Genomic DNA, 22,316 nt, shown 5'->3' on the forward strand with positions numbered 1-22,316 from the left:
TTTCTACCGTCATCTACTATGTATGATTGGGGATGCTGAATTTTTTTTTTTTTTTTTTTACAGGTGGTGCATTCCCCCCCTCCCCATCTCCCCATCCACCTCCCTCCAAGTTCCAGGCGCTCCCCCTCCTTTCCCTCCCCCCCAAGTTCCAGTCCCCCCTCCCAGTTCCACAGGGTCCCTCCCTCCCCGTTCCACAGGGTCGTCATCCCTCCCTCCCTTCGAGGTCCAGGCTGCCTCCGAATTTTAAAAGTCTTCTTGACTTACCTCGTCAGGGTTACGGCGGCCGGCAGCAGTGGTAAAAAGAGTGTAGGCTCAGCGCTTACTTCAGTTTTCCTTTCTCTCTCAGCTCTGGTCCCACCCTTGCAGAAACAGGAAATGAGGGTGGGACCAGAGCTGAGAGAGAAAGGAAAACTGAAGTAAGCGCCAAGCCTGCATGCTTTTTACCACTGCTGCCAGCCCCCATAACCCCAATGAGGTAAGTCAAGATGACTTTTAAAATTCGGAGGGAGGGGGGGGGCAACCCTGGAACTCGGAGGGGGGGATCGATCTTCCAGTGGGTGAAATATTGGGGGTGCTCGAGCACCCACGGAGTGAGCGCCTATGTGCGCTGGTACCAGTATCGTGGAGAGTAATGTTTTAGTTTCCATCAGGGGGAAGTCTTCAGCTGGCGGCACTTGGGATCCCTACCAGCTACTGGTAAACATGTGCTACTGTTGGGTGGGTCTGAGCCCTAAGTGGGCGGGCTGCCCACCTGTGGCTATGCCACTGGTTAACTGTGGTTTATTACCAAAACAGTAAATGTTTTGTACAGGGAGTTACAAGATCGGTACTGATGCTGATCACGTCGTCTTTTTTTTTTTTTAATTTGCAGTGGTTCTGCAAATAATTTTATGAATAAACCCCTGGATTCTGTATAGCAGGACTTAAGGTGCCTGTGCAAATCCAGTCACATTCTAGATTTGTGCATGCAACTTAATTAACAAGCCAATCAGCACCGATAATTGCCACTTAGCAAAAAATTGACCATATGGCATTAATTACCTGCACAACTGTCTAAGCATATTCTGTAAAGTGATGCATGTAAATTCTAAGTCAAATAGTTGAAAAGGGGGTGTGGAATGGATGGGTTGTGGGCATTTCACAAATCTATGCGCACCATTATGAAATACACCTGGTCCATGCCTAATTTAGGCTTTGGGATTTAGACCAGGTTTTATGTTGCACAACTGCCCGTGACTACATTTAGTTGCGAGGACAGGTGCTCTGCATATTCTATAATCTGCACTGGAGGTTTGGTTTATTCTATAAAGTATGCCTAGTCATTTTTTTTCACACAGATTTTTACCATTCTTGTAGAAAAGCTACGAGAATGGTAAGGGATTTGTGTTACAAGACGTATGAGGAGAGACTTGATGAACTGAACATGTATACTCTGGAAGAAAGGAGAAACAGGGGTGATATGATACAGACGTTCAAATATTTGAAAAGTATAAATCCGCAAACAAACCTTTTCCGGAGGTGCGAAGGCGGTAGAACGAGAGGACATGAAATGAGATTGAAGGGGGGCAGACTCAAGAAAAATGTCAGGAAGTATTTTTTCACGGAGAGAGTGGTGGATGCTTGGAATGCCCTCCCGCGGGAGGTGGTGGAAATGAAAACGGTAACAGAATTCAAACACGCGTGGGATAAACTACTACTACTATTTAGCATTTCTATAGCGCTACAAGGCGTACACAGTGCTGCACAAACATAGAAGAAAGACAGTCCCTGCTCAAAGAGCTTACAATCTAATAGATTAATCTATTAATCTAATAGGGATAAGCATAAAGGACTCCTGTTCAGAAGGAATGGATCCTAAGGAGCTTAGCCGAGATTGGGTGGCAGAGCCGGTGGCGGGAGGCGGGGATAGTGCTGGGCAGACTTATACGGTCTGTGCCGGTGGTGGGAGGCGGGGACAGTGCTGGGGCAGACTTACACGGTCTGTGCCCTGAAAAGGACAGGTACAAATCAAGGTAAGGTATACAGAAAAAGTAGCACATATGAGTTTATCTTGTTGGGCAGACTGGATGGACCGTGCAGGTCTTTTTCTGCTGTCATTTACTATGTTACTATGCATGAGTAGTGACAAAGATAGCACTTATATGGATTTATTTAGTCCAAATATCACTTTATTCTTTTTGTTTTCATTTACTATCATCTGTTTCCATGCTTTAAAAATAGACTAACTGGCAGTCACACCACTTTATCCATATATACTAAGTGTAGCAATTTAAATTAATATGAGCATAAAGATAAGAGCTAGTAGAACAGAAGGAAATAATTATAAAATGGGGGTCTCGTGAGGACGCCGGACAAGATGGCAGCTTAGGCTTATCACTCCCCTCACGTGGAAAGTAAATCAGAACTTATTAACGTTTCCCATCATCTACAAATCTCCTTCCTTCTATCTCCGCCATGCCATTCTCCAAACCTTCGTCACAAGATCCGTCTGCGACCCTCTTTACCGGGATCAAAAAGACTTAAAAGTGATTTCTTGAGTCCAGATAAAATGGCGTCTGGAAAAGTTCAGTTACACTCTAACGACGCTGTAATGGAAGAGTTGAAAAACATAAACGATTTAAATGTGCGTCACTATGAGAAGACATGAGCTAAGTACTGAAATCAATAACCTTTCTGCCTCTTGAGTGAATTTAAAATATGTCTTGAAACAGCAGAGTCTAAATTGCATCAGACTGAAAAGGATTTCTTGGATTTTCACGCAGTTTCAGAGGCCAGACTGGCGACTATGGAAGCAGCGATAGAGGATTCCTCAAACAGAAATTTGCAGAAACAATATCCGAATTTTAGGGGTGCGCGAAGGGGATGAAGGAGTAAATATTATTCAATTTCTTGAAAACTGGCTCCCAAACACTCTGAACATACAGTTTGAAAAACCGCTCGAAATACAGCGCGCCCATCGTACTCCAGGGAGAAAGAAGCACGACATGCATGTACCTCGCCCGATTGTGGCAGGATATGGCATATGAGAACCAGACCACCTTTAAAACACAATCTTACTAAAAGCAAGAAGTAAAAAGAAATTGAGATAAACAGTTAAATACAGTATCAGTACATATTGAGCATATCCCAGGAACATTTAGAGTGCACAAATTTCAGACGATCATGTTAGAATTTGTTGATCGATGAAAGACTGGAGAATTGCAGGATCATGGAAAACATGTGTACAATTATTTAGAGTGATTATCATTTTTGCTGGATAGTGCAGACCATATTTTGCGCCAAGATCTTTAAGCTTTGGTCGCATGGAGAGAAACTGCTTCCTTTTAATAGCAGGTGTTTTAGCAAGATCCGCAACGATCAGGATATTCCGACCATTAAACAGAAGAGAGGAGTGGTGGGCCGCTAAGAGGATTTGAAGAGTCTGAGTGAAACGGAGAAGCCTGGCCACAATCGGGCGAGGTACATGCATGTCAGGCTTCTTTCTCCCTGGAGTACGATGGGATCCTGCCAGTTACTTGTGACCTGAATTGGTCATGGGTGGAAACAGCATACCAGGCTTCACAGACTTTGTGGTCTAACCCAGGGGTTCTCAACCCAGTCCTTGGGATGCATCTAGTCTGTAAGGTTTTCAGGATACCCACAATGAATATGCATGACATTTGCATACAGTGGAGGAAATGCATTCAAATTTATCACATGTATATTGTGAATATTCTGAAAACCTGACTGGCTGTGTCCCGAGAACTGGGTTGAGAAGCCCTGGTTTAACCTTGTATAGTAGTTCTTACCGCCTTTTAAATTGTCTCTCAAACCGTTTCCTGTTCAAGTCCTTTTCACATCTCTTCCTCTTCCCTCTCTGTCAATGGAAGAAGCAGGATTTGAACACTGGCTCCCCCCATCTACTACTACAAATCATTTCTATAGTGCTACCAGTCGTACGCAGCGCTTCACCATCCTGCTTCACTAACCACTAGTCTACCCCTCCACTCACTTAGAAAATTACCCTCCATTATGGTTAGTGTCTATGACCCCAAAAGATGGTTGGCCGGTTTAAAGGAAGGATTTTTCAGTATCACACACTACAAATATAATCGGTGTTGTATAGTAACTAAGTAAATGTAACTAGTTACTGTACTTACGTTTAGTCACTTTTACTTGTAAAGAAGTACAGGATAACATTTGTTACTTTTATTGAAGTAATAATTTTTACTACTTTTACTCAGTTACAGCCGATGCTTGCAGTTAAAAGCAGAAGCCAGATGTAAATGATGATTCATCAGTAAAACCAAATGAGACAGCAAAACTGGGAACAGGATTTTGCTATGGCAAACCGTGTCACACAAACAGTGGGATCTTCTCATTTTATATTTTGTTCTTCACTGGATTTATGGTTTATTGGGTTTAATATACCACTTTTCAAAAAGTAATGACAAAGGTTTACACAACGTCAAGGCTATAGGAGTTGCTTGTGTTTGTTGAACTGGTTACTGGTCTCCAGCCTAACAGAACCATGATGAGTTGGGTCACTTTAAAGCAGAACTGAAGCTGGTAGCAGTTCTTGCTGAACAGACATATGTCTCTATCACAACAGACTGCTGGTCATCTCATGAAAAATGTTACATCTGGGCGACTGTCCACTGGTTTGATCGTCTTTGGAGAGGAAGTCTGCTTGTCTGGGTTCCCATACAATTGACGTTCTTGCATCAGTTCTCAAAGATATTCAAATAGAGTTTGCCATCAGATTAAAAATTGTTATAACATACGATTCCAACTTTGTGAAAGCCTTCTTTGTAATTGGACTGCATGATAATGACACCAAAAAGGAAGATGCGATAAAATATTCTTTGCTATATGGAAAATCTCTTCAACTTAACCTTTTAATAACACTGTCGTGCAATATGAACATCCACACAGCTTTCTTTAAATATATTATATTTAAAGATAAATTAGACTTCAGATCCCCGGTTCTGTTATAGCTTTTTTTTTTTAACAGTACCGCTCCGCTATATTGCTGGGTATCTATCTCCCCTTGCGTTTTCTAGCGGGAATCCTCATTAGTCTTAGATATCTTTACTTTACGATTTTATCTCGTTTTTTTCAGAGTAAATCAATCTTCCTTAATTCAACACTTATCTTTTTATTTTCAGGCTCTCATTCGGGAATGACCCAGTCAGAAGACATTAGTAATATTACAACCTGGCCTGATTCGAAGGAACTTTTTATCAGATGAAACAATCCACTTTCTACTAGTGCACCTTTCTAGCTGTCCTGACAAATGACTCATAAGCGCACTCACATAGGTGACAGTCATTTTCAAAAACTTTTACTAAAAGTGGATTGAATCGTAGAGCACAGTTGATGGGATAAAAACGTTAACAATAGTTGCATTCATTATAGCTGTGGTACTTTTACTTTTTACTCTGTAGATTAGGCAACAACTTTTTTTTTTTTACTTTTGCTTTAAGTAAATGTTTTAACGTGTTCTTCACTGTACTTTTACTTAAGTACTTTGAACAATACTGAAAATAATACATTAACATAGATTAGCTAGATATATGTATATATCTATACACATGTATCACAGTACATTTATAGTAACATAGTAGATGACGGCAGAAAAAGACCTGCACCGTCCATCCAGTCTGCCCAACAAGATAACTCATATGTGCTACTTTTTGTGTATACCCTACTTTGATTTGTACCTGTGCTCTTCAGGGCACAGACCGTATAAGTCTGCCCAGCACTATCCCCGCCTCCCAACCACCGGCTCTGGCACAGACCATATAAGTCTGCCCAGCACTATCCTCGCCTCCCAACCACCAGCCCCGGCACAGACCGTACAAATCTGCCCAGCACTATCCCCGCCTCCCAACCACCAGTCCCGCTGCCCACCACCGGCTCTGGCACAGACCATATAAGTCTGCCCAGCACTATCCCCGCCTCCCAACCACCAGCCCCGCCTCCCGATCTTGACTAAGTTCCTGAGGATCCATTCCTTCGGCACAGGATTCCTTTATGCTTATCCCACGCATGTTTGAATTCCGTTACCGTTTTCATTTCCACCACCTCCCGCGGGAGGGCATTCCAAGCATCCTCTACTCTCTCCGTGAAAAAATACTTCCTGACATTTTTCTTGAGTCTGCCCCCCTTCAATCTCATTTCATGTCCTCTCGTTCTACCATCTTCCCATCTCCGGAAAAGGTTTGTTTGCGGATTAATACCTTTCAAATATTTCAAACATTTGAAGCATAAAGAACAATTCACCAGTTCTGTAAATAAATGAACAGATGTACACAGTGGAACCTGAGAGAAGGAACAGCTTTATTTGGCAAAGCAAAAGAAACAAAGAGAGAATTCCAACAGCATAAATCAAAAATGCAAAGACAGCTGCAGCGTCCATGCACTGCCTACGTGCAAATTCAGTATCATTTCAGATTCTGCACACTTCAAATGTTTGATTTTTTAAATTTTCTATAGAATATAGTACATGTAGCAATACCTATATATCACCATTCCATTTTTTTTTTACTAAATACACTTCATTTCCCATGAGAAACTGTGTATATTTTTGTAAACATATACATTTGTTTTTGTAATCCTACACTGTTATAAGTGTTATGCAACTATTTCCCTGCATGGAAACAGGGTTGTTCTGTACCTGCAAAAAAAAAAAAAAAAAACTTAAATTTTGAACTGCATTAAAGAACTGATAAAATTAATGATCAATAAAATTGCAATTAAGTTATATTCTACAACTAGCATCAGCTAGCTAGATATATAACCATCAGGTGGTGCTTTCTAAACTACCATATGAGAGATAAGAGATTGCTCTTCAGGGAGTCCATCCTTCCATAGGTGGGGAGTACATCAATAAGATGACAGTCGGAGCTGAGGAGATTCTTTAGAACATTCTCTGCTCGCTACCTAGGAAATGAATGTGTCCTGGCAGCCATGTGGGAATGGGGTTTGGGACGGAAGACGAAAAGCAGGTGCAGGGTAAACCACCTTATGCTAGCTCTTCCCCTCACAGTAACAGTCATTTAGATTTGATATTTAATTACACACGTTTTCCATATTCGAGTACAGCTTGTAGATCCCTGCACAAGGAGGCTTACAATTTAAGTCGTACCTGAGGAAATCGTTCACAGCAAAGCTAACTGCTAAATTATGAGATAAATGATCATTTGGCAAGGAAATAACAAAATGTAAGAACCCTTTTCTTAAAAGTGCATTAAGTTTTGGGCTTAACGTGTTATAAAGCAGGATTATAATGCAGGGTAAGCCTAAAACTAACACTGCATCAAGGAGGAGCTTTTGCAGTCATTTTTAGGTACCTGCTGAGAGTTAATGTAGGACTATTTACCCCTCTTATTTAGGAGGCGGTAAGTGGTCCCATGTTACCACGTGCTAACTGGCCAATGCACAGTTAAGTGTAACACACTAGTTAGCCAATGCTTCCATCGCACATCTCCCCGACAAAAACATAATGAAAAATTCAGTAACGTGCAGTTTAGCACATGAAAACAGGCACACTACTGTAAAACCGCTTGACGCGGTAGCCTGTTTCTGGCCATTAACCATGTGCTAAGTGCTTAACACACTTTAGTAAAAAAGGACCCCTTAGTTTGCTTCTTCACTGCTGATGGAACCAGTTCAGCAAAGTATTTTTCACATAGCAGAGTTAGCAACTCCTTTGCAATGGCTGAATTGATAGCACATGTGATAAACTGTTCAGGTATGTACAGGGCCCTCCCTGCTACTAGATAAACTAGGCATCTACCCAGCAGTGCAGCAGCAAGCCTTTGAATATCCATGTGCACTTAAGGCCAGCTCTGTCCCACCTGCTAAGACAGGAAACATGAGTCAAAGGCATGGCATTGTGCTTCATATTTGAGCGTGAAGGACAGAAGTAATGTTGTGGCAGGGAGGAAGAGGAGAACGAGAGACACTGGACATGGCAGGCAGGAAGAGGGGAACGAGAGATGCTGCCCCCAGCTGAAAGTTTGCTTACAGCATTACATACCCTCGGGCCAGCCATGAGTATATGGTGTGAGCCAGAGCATACCAGTGTACAGCCAATGGCATTTCTAAGCCACTCCATGCTCACTTTTTCCATCACTTTGTAAGTGGAGTTTGAGTCAAGACAGCTATACAAACACACACCACTTTATGGAAAGCTCCAATTTAAGGGCTCACCAAATCGTACTGACATTTAACTTAAGAATAAAAAACATGGTTGCTGTCAGTCCACTTCAGTATATGAAATAGAAGGTCAAATAAGCTACAGCAATTCCTTCTTGCACTATTTCAACTTTTCCTAGCTTTCCAAAGTCATGCTCCCTATATCACACAGCACTCAGAAGCCAGGGTACCATGCCTGTGGGATGACTAGATTGTAGCAGGATTTCCCTCTTCCACAGCAGCCTTGGGCTCTATTTAGACTGACTTATTAGCCAAAAATGCATTACATTTGTTCAGTTAAGTATCACCTACTGTGGGTTTGCTGACCTTTAGTTCTCACATTAAAAAAAAATTGACTATACAGTACCAAGACTGACAAAACAGGAAAACAAGATGCCAGGACATGTCATGTAGCCAACTTGGGCATCCAAAGGAATGAGGTCTCTGTTTTTGTCTGTGGCAAAGCGGTTTGTAGCAACAAAAGCAACTGGACCGATTTTGCTGCTCAGTTTCAGCAGATACTGAAACTAGCTCTGTCCTAAACTGGTCACAACCCTCCATCCCTCCTCCCCCCCCCCCCCCCCCCAAATAGATAATCTGTATTCTAAGCCGACTCCATTCTCAAAATGGCTGCAATGACCTCTAGTGGGTTTAAGCCTACTCCTGTTCGGGGGGGGGGGGGGGGAAGCAGAGAGAAGGTGCCATCAAGCCCACTTCTGTTCAGGGAAGCGGCTGGAAGTGTACATATTGCACTGCACGTTCAGCCAAAACCAAGCCAAAGCCAAATTCAGATTTCGGGTCAGTTTCGGTGCCAAATCCAAAATTCAGTCAGCCTCTGGTATATAAATATTCTCTTCTTCACACTCTATTTCACTGGCACCAGATACTGTTCCCCCACCCCACATCACAGAGCACTGGAAGATTGCCATCATTTCGCTGTGTGTACACCAAAGTTTTATTTCACACCTCTTTACTGTGAATATTGGCATGGTCAGTGTTGAAGGAAACATCTGCAAGTTTTCCCATGTGAAAGCAAACCCTATTTGTTCAATAAATAGTCAAACCAGCACCTGATACTCACACATGTGCCACAGCTGTCCTGACCACCTTGGCACAGTCTGTGGGTGGAGCACAAGCAGCCCTTGGAGTTATCTGGATAGTGGTGATATACAGCCCGATAGCAAAAAGGCTATCCGGATATTTGGCACCACCCACTATCTGAAGATCGGCACTAAATATTTTAACTTATAGATTTCCAAAACTTCATGATATGCCTCAGCAAATAGCTGAAGCATATTACAGCTCAATATAAAACAAAAACACAAAGATTATATTCGGCTGCTACAGCTGGTATTTAATCAAAAATGCCAACTGGCAGCTGACTCTTGCCCGCTGGTTTAAAAAAAACAAACAAAAAACTTGCTATTATACAAGCCAAAATAAAGGTTAACTTCCCTTACATAAGATTTTTTTTTGCCCCTAAGTAACGCAGGACCCTCATTTCTAAAAGTTAAATATACATAATATCAAAAGTCAAGTTAGTAGGTATTGCAGCATTGAAATGCATTGCCCCATGCATGTAAAAATATATTATTCCCCCTCCTCCAGTTTGCCCTTGAATACATTTCCTCTCAAAGTAAACCAGAATTAGAAAATTTGGACAAGTACAAACACAAATTTAAACACAACACAAAAAATAACCCCCCTTCCCCCAATCAAAAGAGTCTGTTTTTTTCACTGTATACAAGAGATGAGCTGCAGAGCTACTCCTCCATCATCGCCCAGGCCTCGTCAGCTTTCTGGTAGTACTGATTGGCTAATCTGCCCTTCAAGGCTTCCATGGCTGCCTCTGCTGCTTCTGTAAACAGGTCACCTGCAAAGAGCAAAGGGGGAGAGAGATCAATCACAGTTCTGTTCCTACTGGGTTGCAAAACCCTCCACTCTTCATTAAGCAGAACAAATTAAAGGCATCATGACCGAAAAGACAAGTCTCTTAGAGGGGTGACCAAAAACTTTTGTTTTTGTTTCTGCAAAAACCGAATCTGTGGCTGAAATCTACTGCTCAGTTTTGGTCTCTGACTCAGCCTGCCCTGTCCTCAAAGAGGAGTAGCCCCCACTCCCGGATCCCTTACAAGTCCTGATGGTCTAATGGCATAGTCTGGGCAGAAGCCATCCATCTCCGCTGTCAAAATGGCTGTTGCGAGACTGCCGCTTAAGGTCACAGCAGCCATTTGGAAATTGGAGCAGGAATGAGCCGGAGAGATCCCCAATTGCTCCTGCCCATGCCAGCTCCAATCTCAAAATGGTTGCCATAATGCTCTAGTGTTAGTCTTGCAAGATTGGCTGCAGCGACCTCTAGTGGCATTTTGTCAGTGGAAATGGTATGGGCAGGCGTGACTGGAGATCTTGTAAAGTAGGCCCAGGAAGCTTATGAGTGGGGTCAGGGGAGCGAGTGCTCAGAGTTTCAGTTTCAATTGAAAACACACCGGCAATTTCATCCGAAACAAGGCCGAATACTGATTTTGGCAGATTCATTGTGCAGAAAGGCACCTATTTTTAGCCAACTTTATAAAACACTAGCGGCAAAGCAGCATCAGTGGCGTCTAGATTGTGGCTGCTGACAGCTATGCCTGCTCAGGAACAGGCCTAAATATTAACGTGTAGAGTGTATGAATATTCACATATATTACAAAACTTATATTCTGCTTAATCCATAGTTCCTAGCGGATCACAAGATTACACTGATAATATAACAAACAAAACAAACTTCCCACATAACATAACACCATTACAAATAAAATCAATCAGGTTTTTAAAACAGGCACGGTTATCTATACTCCAGCTGTATGCTCGCATAAACAACACTTTAAGTTCCATTTTAAATTCTTTAAAATCTGTAATATTCCTATGTCTTAAAGGTAACCTAGTCCAATGAACTGGACTAGCAATGTAAAAAAAATCTAGGGCCTTATTCTATAAAGGTTACACTCCTAAATTTATGCTCCCTATGAAGAAAGACTAAGGAGGCTAGGGCTTTTCAGCTTGGAGAAGAGACGGCTGAGGGGAAACATGATAGAGGTATATAAAATAATGTGTGGAGTGGAACAGGTGGATGTGAAGCGTCTGTTCACGCTTTCCAAAAATACTAGGACTAGGGGGAATGCGATGAAGCTACAGTGTAGTAAATTTAAAACAAATGGGAGAAAAGTTTTCTTCACCCAACGCGTAATTAAACTCTGGAATTCGTTGCCGGAGAACGTAGTGAAGGCGGTTAGCTTGGCAGAGTTTAAAAAGGGGTTGGACGGTTTCCTAAAGGACAAGTTCATAAACCGCTACTAAATGGACTTGGGAAAAATCCACAATTTTCGCAAATAACATGTATAAAATGTTTTGTACGTTTGGGTAGCTTGCCAGGTGCCCTTGACCTGGATTGGCTGCTGTCAGGGACAGGATGCTGGGCTCGATGGACCCTTGGTCTTTTTCCAGTATTTTTTATTTATTTATTTTTGTTACATTTGTACCCTGTGCTTTCCCACTCATGGCAGGCTCAATGCGGCTTACATGGGGCAATGGAGGGTTAAGTGACTTGCCCAGAGTCACAAGGAGCTGCCTGTGCCTGAAGTGGGAATCGAACTCAGTTCCTCAGGACCAAAGTCCACCACCCTAACCACTAGGCCACTCCTCCACTGTTGCTACTATTTGAGATTCTACATGGAATGTTGCTATTCCACTAGCAACATTCCATGTAGAAGTCGGCCCTTGCAGATCACCAATGTGGCTGCGCAGGCTTCTGCTTCTGTGAGTCTGCGCAGCCTTCTACATGGAATGTTGCTAGTGGAATAGCAACATTCCATGTAGAATCTCCAATAGTAGCAACATTCCATGTAGAATCTCCAATAGTATCTATTTTATTTTTGTTACATTTGTACCCCGCGCTTTCCCACTCATGGCAGGCTGAATGCGGCTTACATGGGGCAATGGACGGTTAAGTGTATGGCATTACTTATGTACTTATGCTCCTAATGTAGGAGCATAACCTTTATAGAATAAGCCTCCTTATGCTTATATTCATCAGACAAAATAATATCTACCCAGTTCCAGCCCCAAATAGGTCTACCATGTGTACTTTTAGGATGGCCTCATTTTATAAGAACCCCTTTACTTGTGTTAATCAGCATTTTCAGGGGAATTCTATAAATGGCGCTTAAAACTGTGCAAATTAACGAGCCTATTAGCACCAATAACTGAGTGCTAATAATCACTTACTAGTGTTAACTGGCAACAATTCAGATTAACGTGTGCATCTTGCTAAGAGTTATTCTACAAAGATTTGCCAGAGCTGGTGGTGGGAGGCAGGGCTGGTGGTTGGGAGGCGGGGCTAGTGCTGGCCAGACTTATTCGGTCTGTGCCCTGAAGAGGACAGGTACAAATAAAAAGTAGCACATATGAATTTATCTTGTTGGGCAGACTGGATGGACCGTGCAGGTCTTTTTCTGCCGTCATCTACTATGTTACTATGTTTAGCATGCAACTGAAAAGGGTGTGTGGCCATGGGAGGGGCATGGATGGGTTGGGGCGTTCACTAATCCATACCTAATTTAGGCTCGGGGATTTACACCATGGGGCTCATTTTCAAAGCACTTAGACTTACAAAGTTCCATAGCCCACCTCTTTGACGCTGCTTTTGAGTCCTAACCACTGCTCACTTGCCTGTACCTTTTATCCCCTCCTTTTTAATTCCCCTTACCTCTTAGTTGTTCTGTCTGTTACCTGTCTTATTTAGACTGTAAGCTCTTTGAGCAGGGACGGTCTTTATGTGTATGGTGTACAGCGCTGCGTATGCCTTGTAGCGCTATAGAAGTGATAAGTAGTAGTAGTAGGTCACTATGAAACTTTGTAAGTCTAAGTACTTTGAAAATATGCCTCCATATTTCAGTTGGTGCAAATCTTTGTTCATAAAAGTTGGGCACTGATTCCCTATATCTTGCATCCACACATTTGAATGCAGATCCCTCTTTGGTCTTTAAAACACTAATAAACTGATCCTATAAGAAAGGTGTCACACAACCTGCACACAGTGTAATAAAAACAGAAGCCACCTCGGTCTTAGTGACTATGTGACTTGTATTAAGTATGTTCTTCTCAATTTCAGTCATTAGTTCTTTGTCTTAATCTTGAACGTGTCTTGACAAATGCAAAGCCTCTGGAGTGAGTCTGGGCAAGATCCTGCCAGATCTTACATCATAGGGAAGGCAAAGAAAATCCTCCATGAAGAAACTAACAGGAGACACAGCTCAGCAAAATTCTGCACCTTCATTCATTAAGAACTTATAGGACCTGTGTGACTACAGTGAGGGGGCTACTGTTAAGTCGGGTTATTTTACCACAAATCAGATCTACTACAATAAAACGCACCCTCAACGTTCTGAGGACACTGACGTCACTGCAGGCACTCAGACACCGGTTCGTAAGTTAATGATGGTGAAGCCAGAACACTCACCATGTCTCCATGCCCCGCCCTCGTGTCACATGTGATGACGTCGAGGGCGGAACATGTACACAACCATGCAAATGAACGAACGGGGAGGAGTAGGGAAACACTCCTCCCCTTCCAACGAATCGCAGCCGCCGAGGACGTGCCCATCACCCCGCCCCTTTCGCGCCATCGCCCCGCCCCTTTAACGCTAGCACCCCGCCCCCGGTCGCCCCCTCTTCCCCCCATCACCTTCCCTCCCCCCTGTCACCTCCCCTCCCCTTACGCTACTATCCCTGGTGGTCTAGAGGTACCTGTTCGCTCGGGGCAGGAGAGAAAGAGCCCCTGCTTTCCTGCCCGGAGCGCTGCTGCTAGCTGCCCTGATGCATCCTCTGTGAGTCGGGCTCTCGTTGTTTCAAAATGGCCGCCGAGAGTTGAAGCAGCCTCGCGAGACTTCAACTCTCGGCGGCCATTTTGAAACACCGAGAGCCGGACTCGCACAGGATGCAGCAGGGCAGCTAGCAGCAGCGCTATGGCCAGGAAAGAGGGGGCTCTTTCTTTCCTGCCCCGAGCGAACAGGTACCTCTAGACCACCAGGGATACTAGCGTAAGGGGAGGGGAAGGGAGTCCCGTGCCCGCTAGAGCCCATTTCATCACAGGCAGAAACGGGCCTTTTTTACTAGTTATTACATAAAATAGGACCCTATTTGACTTAACAGGAGCCCATGTTGATAACTTCCCCATTGAGAGTTTCAAAAGAAAAAAAAAAATCATATAATTGTATTTTGCTGGCGAGTTAACACAAGTTACTTCCTCTCTCTTTCCTTAGCAGCCTATGGACATGAGATCTGTAACTTTAAGCAACAGAAAGTTCAACATCTGGAGGCACAGATTTGGTTCCTTTATTCCTCAGGAAACATCTGACCTTCAGCAAGCACTTAACCTCCTTGTGCCAAAATAAACGGCCCCTTTCACAAACAGTTTTGGATACAAAGCGTTTCACACATTATTGAAACCAAGTAAAGGCAAATGTTTTCTGTTTAATAAAGAGCTCTGATAAGGAAAATTCTGAGAACAATGCACAACCCATGACCCCTCCATCCTGCTTTAGTAAAGCCGGGCAAGTGTAAGCATGCACACCAGAAATCAGTCTGGATATGTAAAGGGTTTATTTGCTGCCTACTTAAACGGGGTGCATTTTAAAAATCTAGTTCTGCATTGCTTGACCTAGTTCCAGCACTGGGTGCCAACCACCTCTTTACTCAAGTGCTGCAAAGGCAAACAGCCAACATGTGATGCTGAAAACCACATCAACATGGCTGAGAATAACAACTGGCGGAATCCTTTACTTCCACACATTGCTTCCTTAAAATTCAGATTTTAGCTCATATAAGTTACTGCTGGCAACATCTGCCTGCACTGTAAGAGCTAATAAATTACTAAGCTCACAACAGAGTACTTGGGAATGGAGGAGTGGCCTAATGGTTAGTGCAGGAGGCTTTGATCCTGGCGACCTGGGTTCAATTCCCACTGCAGCTCCTTGTGACCTTGGGCAAGTCACTTAACCCTCCATTGCCCCAGGTACCCCCCCAAAAAACCTTATATTGTGAGCCAGCCCTCTAGAGCCAGAGAAAGTACCTGCATATGTGTACACTGCTGCGTACGTCTAGTAGCGCTATACAATGATTATTAGTAGTAGTTCATTAGATTGTAAGCTCTGTCGAGCAGGGACTGTCTCTTCATGTTGAAGTGTAGAGCGCTGCATACATCTAGTAGCGCTATAGAAATGATAAGTAGTAGTAGTTTTTGTTAGGTGGAACGGAGAAGTAGCCTAGTGGTTAAAGTACTGGGCTGAGAATCAGGGCAACCAGGGTTCAAATCCCACTTTGTAAACTTGGGCAAGTTGCTTAACCCTCCTTCTCTGAACCAAGCCTTCCATGGTAGTATGGAATATTGCTACTATTTGAGTTTCTGCCAGGTACCTGTGACCTGGATTGGCCACTGGAAGCAGGATACTGGGCTGCATGGACCACAGGTCTGACCCAGTATGGCTCTTCTTATGTTCTTATGGGGCTTACAGTTTGCACTTATATAGAAAAATAACCCCTGGCGATAATACCACAAGATATATGGAAGGTTGATCCTGAGCAATAATGCCAGCTAGGGGTCAGCAGTGCTGCCATTTTGAATCCAGAGCTGACAGGACAAGAGCGGAAAGGGACTGTCTCTCTCCCCTCCCACAAGACTACCAGGATCACCTCTGGGTAATTCCCAGGAGTGGGGTTTGAAGGGGAGGGATGGAGGGGAGACCACTACCGGGCAAGCGGGGGGGGGGAGGGGGAGAGAAGAAGGGTCAGATTGACAGACCCCTCCCCCCTTATCTGAGTTCCAGCCAAAATTCAACCAGGATCCACACAAGTACCAGCAGCTAGCTCCTGGCCAGACCGACCTGGATATTCAACGTCTGAATATCCAGATCTAATTTAGCCAGTACAGACGGTGCTTAAAAAAATTGCTGACTGCCACTGGCCGAATATTGGCCAGTAGGCTCGTTTCACTGGAACCCCTGGTCCGATTTGGCTCATTTTGAATTTGGTGTGGTTCTCCTGTATGCCGAGTTCTGTTCCTCTGCTATAGGAGTTCGAACTGCTTCTCCCATACAAATGCACTGGGTTATTTTTTTCTGGGAGGGGGCGGGGCTTATACCTCTGGAACCCCTAGCCCAATTTGACCCATTTTTTTGAACTCGTGTCTTTTATTGGGTTTTCTCTCGTGTCAAGTTTCATCCCACATCTGTACAACAGCTTCACTGTTTGAATGGTTAAAAATGTATACAGAAATTAATTTATTAAAAATGAAGACAAGGGCCAAATAAATGCTGTGAAAATGCCAGAGAATGTGGCAAAAGCCGTTAGCTTAGCAGGGTTTAAAAAAGGTTTGGATATCTTCCTACAAGAAAAGTCCATAAGCCATTATTAAGATGGACTTGGGAAAAACCCACTGCTTATTTCTGGGACAAGCAGCATAAAATATATTGTACTGTTTTGGGATCTTGCCAGGTACTTGTGACCTGGATCGGCCACTGTTGGAAACAGGATACTGGGCTTGACGGACCTTCGGTCTGTCCCAGTATGGCAACGCTTATGTTCTTATGTAAATACTGTACCTGATCTCTGGGGGTCCTTTTCTAAGTTGAACCCTCCAGTCATTAACATATCTGCTTCCCGTGCCAGGAGAAGGTACTTGGGCTCATCCTGGGTCCCATCATACTCGCCGCCCTCGTCATAATCTGTCATGTTCAGGGCCAAGTTGTACCAGTACAGTGCCTCCTGCCAGTCTTTCATTCTGTTTTATTAGAGAGAGATAAATGGAAATAAATCAGTGCTGAAACCTGAAAACTCAATAGTCATTTTTTTTAAACTGATTTTGGGGTTAGAAATATACACAGTTATGCTCATTTTATCTGGTTATTGGATTCTGAACAGACCTGCTATAACCTGCACTCCTGATCCCACCCCTATTAAAAAAAAAGAGCACAAAGTATCTTTTGCATACATTTTGCTTTTACCACCAGGGTATGTGCCACCTTTCTGACAATCTGTCAAGGGACTCAAGCAGTGGCGTAGCTACGTGGGGCCTGAGGGGGCCTGGCCCCCGTAGATTTCAGTCGGGACCCCCCCTCCCGGCGAACCCACCCCCGCTTACCTTCCGTTTTGCTGGCGGGGGACCCCACTCCCCGCCAGCCGACGTCCTCTCCGACCGTTCTGCTGCAGAGAAAAGTCTTCTTCCTTGCATACTGCTGACGTCCTGCAGCATGCAAGGAAGAAGACTTTTTTCTCTGCAGCAGAACAGTCGGAGAGGACGTCGGCTGGCGGGGAGTGGGGTCCCCCGCCAGCAAAACGGAAGGTAGGCGGCGGCGGGGGAGGGTTCGCGGCGGGAGGGGGGTCGGCAGAGACGGGGGGGGGGGCGACAATGGCGGCGGGAGGGGGGCGGCAGCGGAGGGGGGGCTAAAATGTGCCCCCTCCCCTCGAGCTCTGGACCCCCCTCCCACGGAAGTCTGGCTACGCCCCTGGACTCAAGTACAAGTATATACAGTATATACCATTAGGCCAACAGAGGCGGGGCCTCAGGCAGCACTCATCGTGGAGTGACATCCTCCCCCATACTGACCGCAGTTTGGCATCTCTCCCTCCCTTCTTCCTCAACCCCCTTCCCTGAATTTACCTTCTTTTCTTGTTTTCCAAACGTCAGCAGTGGAAATGATTCCCATAGGCTGGCCTGGCACCAGCACTGCCCTCTTCTCTCTTCTGCGGACCACCTCTCTACCATAACTTCCTGTTTCCTCAGAAGTGGGCCTGCAGTACAGAGAAGAGGCTGGTGCCAGCGGCAGGGCAATCTATGGGAATCATTTCCACTGCTGACTTTTGGAAAACAAGAAAAGAAGGTAGATTCGGGGGGTTAAGGAAGGGGGAGATGCCAAACCGTGGCTGGGGGGGGGGGGGGGGGGATGGAACTGGGAGAGAAAGTGTGAACAGAGAGATGTTGGACTTGGGTGGGGGGAGTGTCAGGTGGCAAATTGCCTTGGCCTGCCCCTGGGTATGTACAATCAGCATATTAACTCTTTTATAGAAACCAGCAAAAAAGTCAGCTATATGACTATTCTCTGGCAGAGGTGCAGAACAGACTTAAGAACATAAGCGTTGCCATACTGGGACAAACTGAAGGTCCATCAATCCCAGTATTCTGTTTCTAACAGTGGCCAATCCAGGTCACGAGTACCTGGCAAGATCCCTTATATTACTGTTACTGAATAACTGGGCCACAAAAATCCAGTGAAAAGACTTCAAATATTATGGCCTTCTTTGTTGGATCAACTGCTTTTGGATGACAGGGTCCTGAGAGCAGGACAGTATAACCAAGCCATGAACTGGGGGTGGGGGTCAGAGAGGAGATAGATGGTTTTGGCATGCAACACCTTCTCCTGTCAACAAAATGTGTAAGGCTATACAATGACACTATGCTAAAATAGCCATTTGATGGACTATGCTAAAATACTGTTCTAACAAGCCACTTTTCCTCCCTGTGGTAGTGCAGGTGACTTGTCTCTTAACTGAGGTAAAAAAAAAAAATATATATATATATATATTTTCTATGTAGCCTTAGTTTCTGTCCTACAGTAAATAACTTTAAACTTTGCTCCCCTCCCAGAATCCCCCACCCAAACCTAGAAAATCATGAAAGTAAAGTTCCCTCAATGGCCTACCTTCCCACAAAGTTTGGTTAAGCTAGTTGCAGCTGTTCAAAGACATTAATGCATAGTTTCTACCCTTTTTTGCCTCATTAAATACAGAAAGAAAGCAACAGGTCCCTGTTTCCCCGAATTGAATCATTATGGTTGCGATACCTGTCTGAGCCAAGGTTTACACCAGTATCGTACGCTCTGGCTACATGGATCATAGATGGCCTGTCTCCAGCTTCTGCTGCCATCAGCAAATAGTTGAATCCTTTTATCGTATTTTCCTCTGTAGCCTACAGAAGCAAAAACCAGAAAATACTGAAACTGACCAAATCTGTCAATAGATAACTTTGGCTGTTGCATGGCAAACCCAAATGAGACAATAGAGGGTTAAGTGACTTGCCCCGAGTCACAAGAAAATGCACTAGGAATTAAACCCAGTTCCCCGGTTCTTGGGTCACTACATTAACTATTAGGCTACTCTTCCACTCTGAACAGAGGCTTCAAAGAAGGGAGAAGGAAAGGGAGGGGCAAGGGCCCAGCCCAGGCTGACAGGGGCCCTGCAGGGCCTGTGCCAGACACTCAAGGGACCCAACCCACCGGCAAAAGTCCTGAGTGAAAATATCCCAAACTCAACCAGGCAGCAGTCATAGACCAAGCCTGGGAGAGAAAAAAAAACCCACCAGCCACAGGGACTCGACCAGCAAGACCCCAGACATACTCTGGATCCATGGGAGTCGGGCCGAAAAATAACAAAAACAGCTGCACCAGTACAACCTACACTATCTGCTGGAGGTAGAGAAATACTGACTAGCTCCAGGCTGCATCTGCTGTTATACTGTTCAAGTCACTGGAATTGTTTTCTCTCTACCTCCATCTGCTGGTTGAGGGATAGAACCCACTGGTGTGCACTTGTCCAGCTGGATAACACGGAATCATACTTTCTATACCGCTTTGTCTGACATGCAGGACTAACAGTTAACAATCCAACATGATGGAAACAGAAAGGAACTCCAGAATCGTATAGAAGATTCTCCAGAATCGAGAGAAGATTCACACACACACACACACAAAAACCTTGTGGTGAACATCTGGAGCCTTTAGATATCTTCGTATGCACTTTGATGGATGAAAAAAAAAAAAGTCAAAACAAGCTCAGTCAATACATTATGGAACTTAAAAAAGTATAATGTAGGCGCAACACAAATTTGGTGAAAAAATGTATTTTGCAACCCACTCAATTTATTCCAATTTGAACATGATTATAAAAGTGAACTGGCTCAACCTGAGATGATCTGGTCTGATGGTAGCCCTACATCGCCGTTCTCTTCCGGATAATTTACAGCAAAATATAAAGTCATCACAGTCCTCAAGAGTAAGGTCAACCCACAGACCACAACAGCAACACTTGTGAGCTGCAATGTGTGTTTCTAAGCTAGAAAACTGTCAAATTTCAGGTTTTTGTGACAATCTAATTTGATGATTGGTATAAGTGGTTTTACAAAATTAAAACGAAACATCATCGTACAGTTGGTTCAAAACAGGAGGTGCAAGAGGCAATAAAAGGGAAAGACCTCAGGTAACGGCAAATGAAGGCTGGCTAATTTATTTATATTTCTTAATCATCTGTCATAGCCACAACGGGGAAGGCTCTGACTGGCTTGAAAACCCCAAACGAGGAAGGAGCCTGGAGGGGAAAACCAAAAATAAAGACAAGACACAATACTTTTGCGAAGTATTGCAATGTACCTCAACGTTGACATCTGTAAGAATGTGATGTGGGAGTTGGGAATACATGAGCCCCAGGCCAACTATGGCTTCCAGTTCTCCGCAATGGGCCGCATGCTCCAGGTGAAAGACGGCGGATTCTTGGTCCCACTCTTCGTCTTTGTCGCAGAAGCGTCCACCTTCATGGTAGCGAACCATAGCCAAGTGAACCTAAGAACAGAACTAGCATCGTTACTGTGTGGAAACTATGAGGAAAAAAAATACCATCATTTCAAAACTGCCGAAAAAGCAACTACTTCTCCCAGTTCAAATACATATTAATTATTATTATTTTTTTTTTTTTTAAGTAAAATGAACTTTAAAAAAATTTCTTTGGGATCGTTTTACTAAGCCGCGGTAAAAAGTGGCCTACGGTAGTGTAGGTGTATGTATTGGGCACACACCAGGCCCGTTTTTACCGTATCTACAAAAAATGGCTCTTTTTTTTTTTTTAATGGGATAGAAAAAGGGCCTACGGTAAAAATGAAACCAGCGCACGCCCAAAACCAGCCTGAGCCCTTAACGCCACCCTAACCTAGCCGTAAAAACTCACGCAGCAACCCGGCGGTACTTCCCCTTTCAGCGAGTGTTAAGCCAGCGTTGGGGCTTACCGCTGCTTTGTAAAAGGGCCCCTTAAGTTGGCACACACACAACCGGCAGTATTCTTTAAGTTGCTTGGCAACGTGCCCATGCTCCCCGCTTGTGTTTGTCCCCTTGCAGTTGCATTATTATAGCACTTAGGTGCTAACTTACAGAATAGGGCCTAGTACTAATTAAGACACCGCTTACAAGTGCCTGGTTATAGAATTGCTCTTTTTGCAACCAAAAACATTTGAAGAAACTCTCCAATACCCAAAGTACTCATACAATGCTCAAAATAGTGGAGTTCTAAAGACTCTCCGCAAATTTTTATTGTTGTTGTTTAATTTATAGAAGTAGTTTATTGAGAATCCAGACACAATACAATAATGTAAGATCAGAAAAACAGAAACAACAACAGTACCAGGACACAGTACTTCCTTCCAGGGGCGTAGCCAGACTTGCGTGGGAGGGGGGTCCACAGCTCGAGGGGAGGGGCACATTTTAGCCCCCCCCCTGCTGCCGCCCCCCTCCCGCCGCCATTGTTGCCCCCCCCCCGTCTCTGCCGACCCCCCTCCCTCCACGAACCCGCCGCCGCCGCCTACCTTCCGTTTTGCTGGCGGGGGACCCCACTGCCCGCCAGCCGACGTCCCCTCCCGTAGATCGCAGCGGCACTGTCTGGCAGAGAAAAGTCTTCTTTCTTGCATGCTGACGTCCTGCACGTACAACGTTCTCTGCCAGACAGTGCCGCTGCGATCTACGGGAGGGGACGTCGGCTGGCGGGGAGTGGGGTCCCCCGCCAGCAAAACGGAAGGTAGGCGGCGGCGGGTTTGCCGGGAGGGGGGTCCCCACTGAAATCTACGGGGGCCCAGGCCCCCTCAGGCCCCACGTAGCTACGCCACTGCTTCCTTCTCTTTTTGGTTTTGGTATATCCCAATAGAAACAACAGAAGTCCACTGGAAGCAATATATTAGTTTGGTGACTACCAGATGTCTAATTGCAAAGCCGACTGCTGAGTTCTTTTCCTCCACATGATTTTTCTTGTTAATAGGTTGAAAATAAGCAAGACGATAAAAACAC

At 44.4% G+C, this 22,316-nt stretch overlaps 2 protein-coding genes across 5 annotated transcripts in view; both read right to left on the minus strand.

Annotated features, from left to right (window-relative positions):
- The window catches only part of POLR3E (RNA polymerase III subunit E), a 98,615-nt gene extending 98,329 nt beyond the window's left edge, over positions 1–286 (minus strand). The window contains exon 1 of the mRNA XM_030211672.1: positions 265–286. The gene's annotated coding sequence lies outside the window, so the exon portion shown is untranslated. The remainder of the gene's footprint in view (positions 1–264) is intronic.
- Positions 287–6,527: 6,241 nt separating this feature from the next.
- Positions 6,528–22,316, minus strand: part of EEF2K (eukaryotic elongation factor 2 kinase) — an 88,103-nt gene continuing 72,314 nt past the window's right edge. For all 4 annotated transcript variants that reach the window (XM_030211670.1, XM_030211668.1, XM_030211669.1 and 1 more), the window contains 4 exons: positions 20,640–20,828; positions 19,059–19,183; positions 16,821–16,999; positions 6,528–10,054 (listed from right to left, as the gene is read on the minus strand). In XM_030211670.1, the coding sequence (XP_030067530.1) occupies positions 9,945–10,054; positions 16,821–16,999; positions 19,059–19,183; positions 20,640–20,828 (603 nt within the window). In that variant the 3' untranslated portion in view covers positions 6,528–9,944. The remainder of the gene's footprint in view (positions 10,055–16,820; positions 17,000–19,058; positions 19,184–20,639; positions 20,829–22,316) is intronic.

The sequence above is a fragment of the Microcaecilia unicolor genome, chromosome 8, assembly GCF_901765095.1.
Source record: "Microcaecilia unicolor chromosome 8, aMicUni1.1, whole genome shotgun sequence".
NCBI lineage: Eukaryota > Metazoa > Chordata > Amphibia > Gymnophiona > Siphonopidae > Microcaecilia > Microcaecilia unicolor.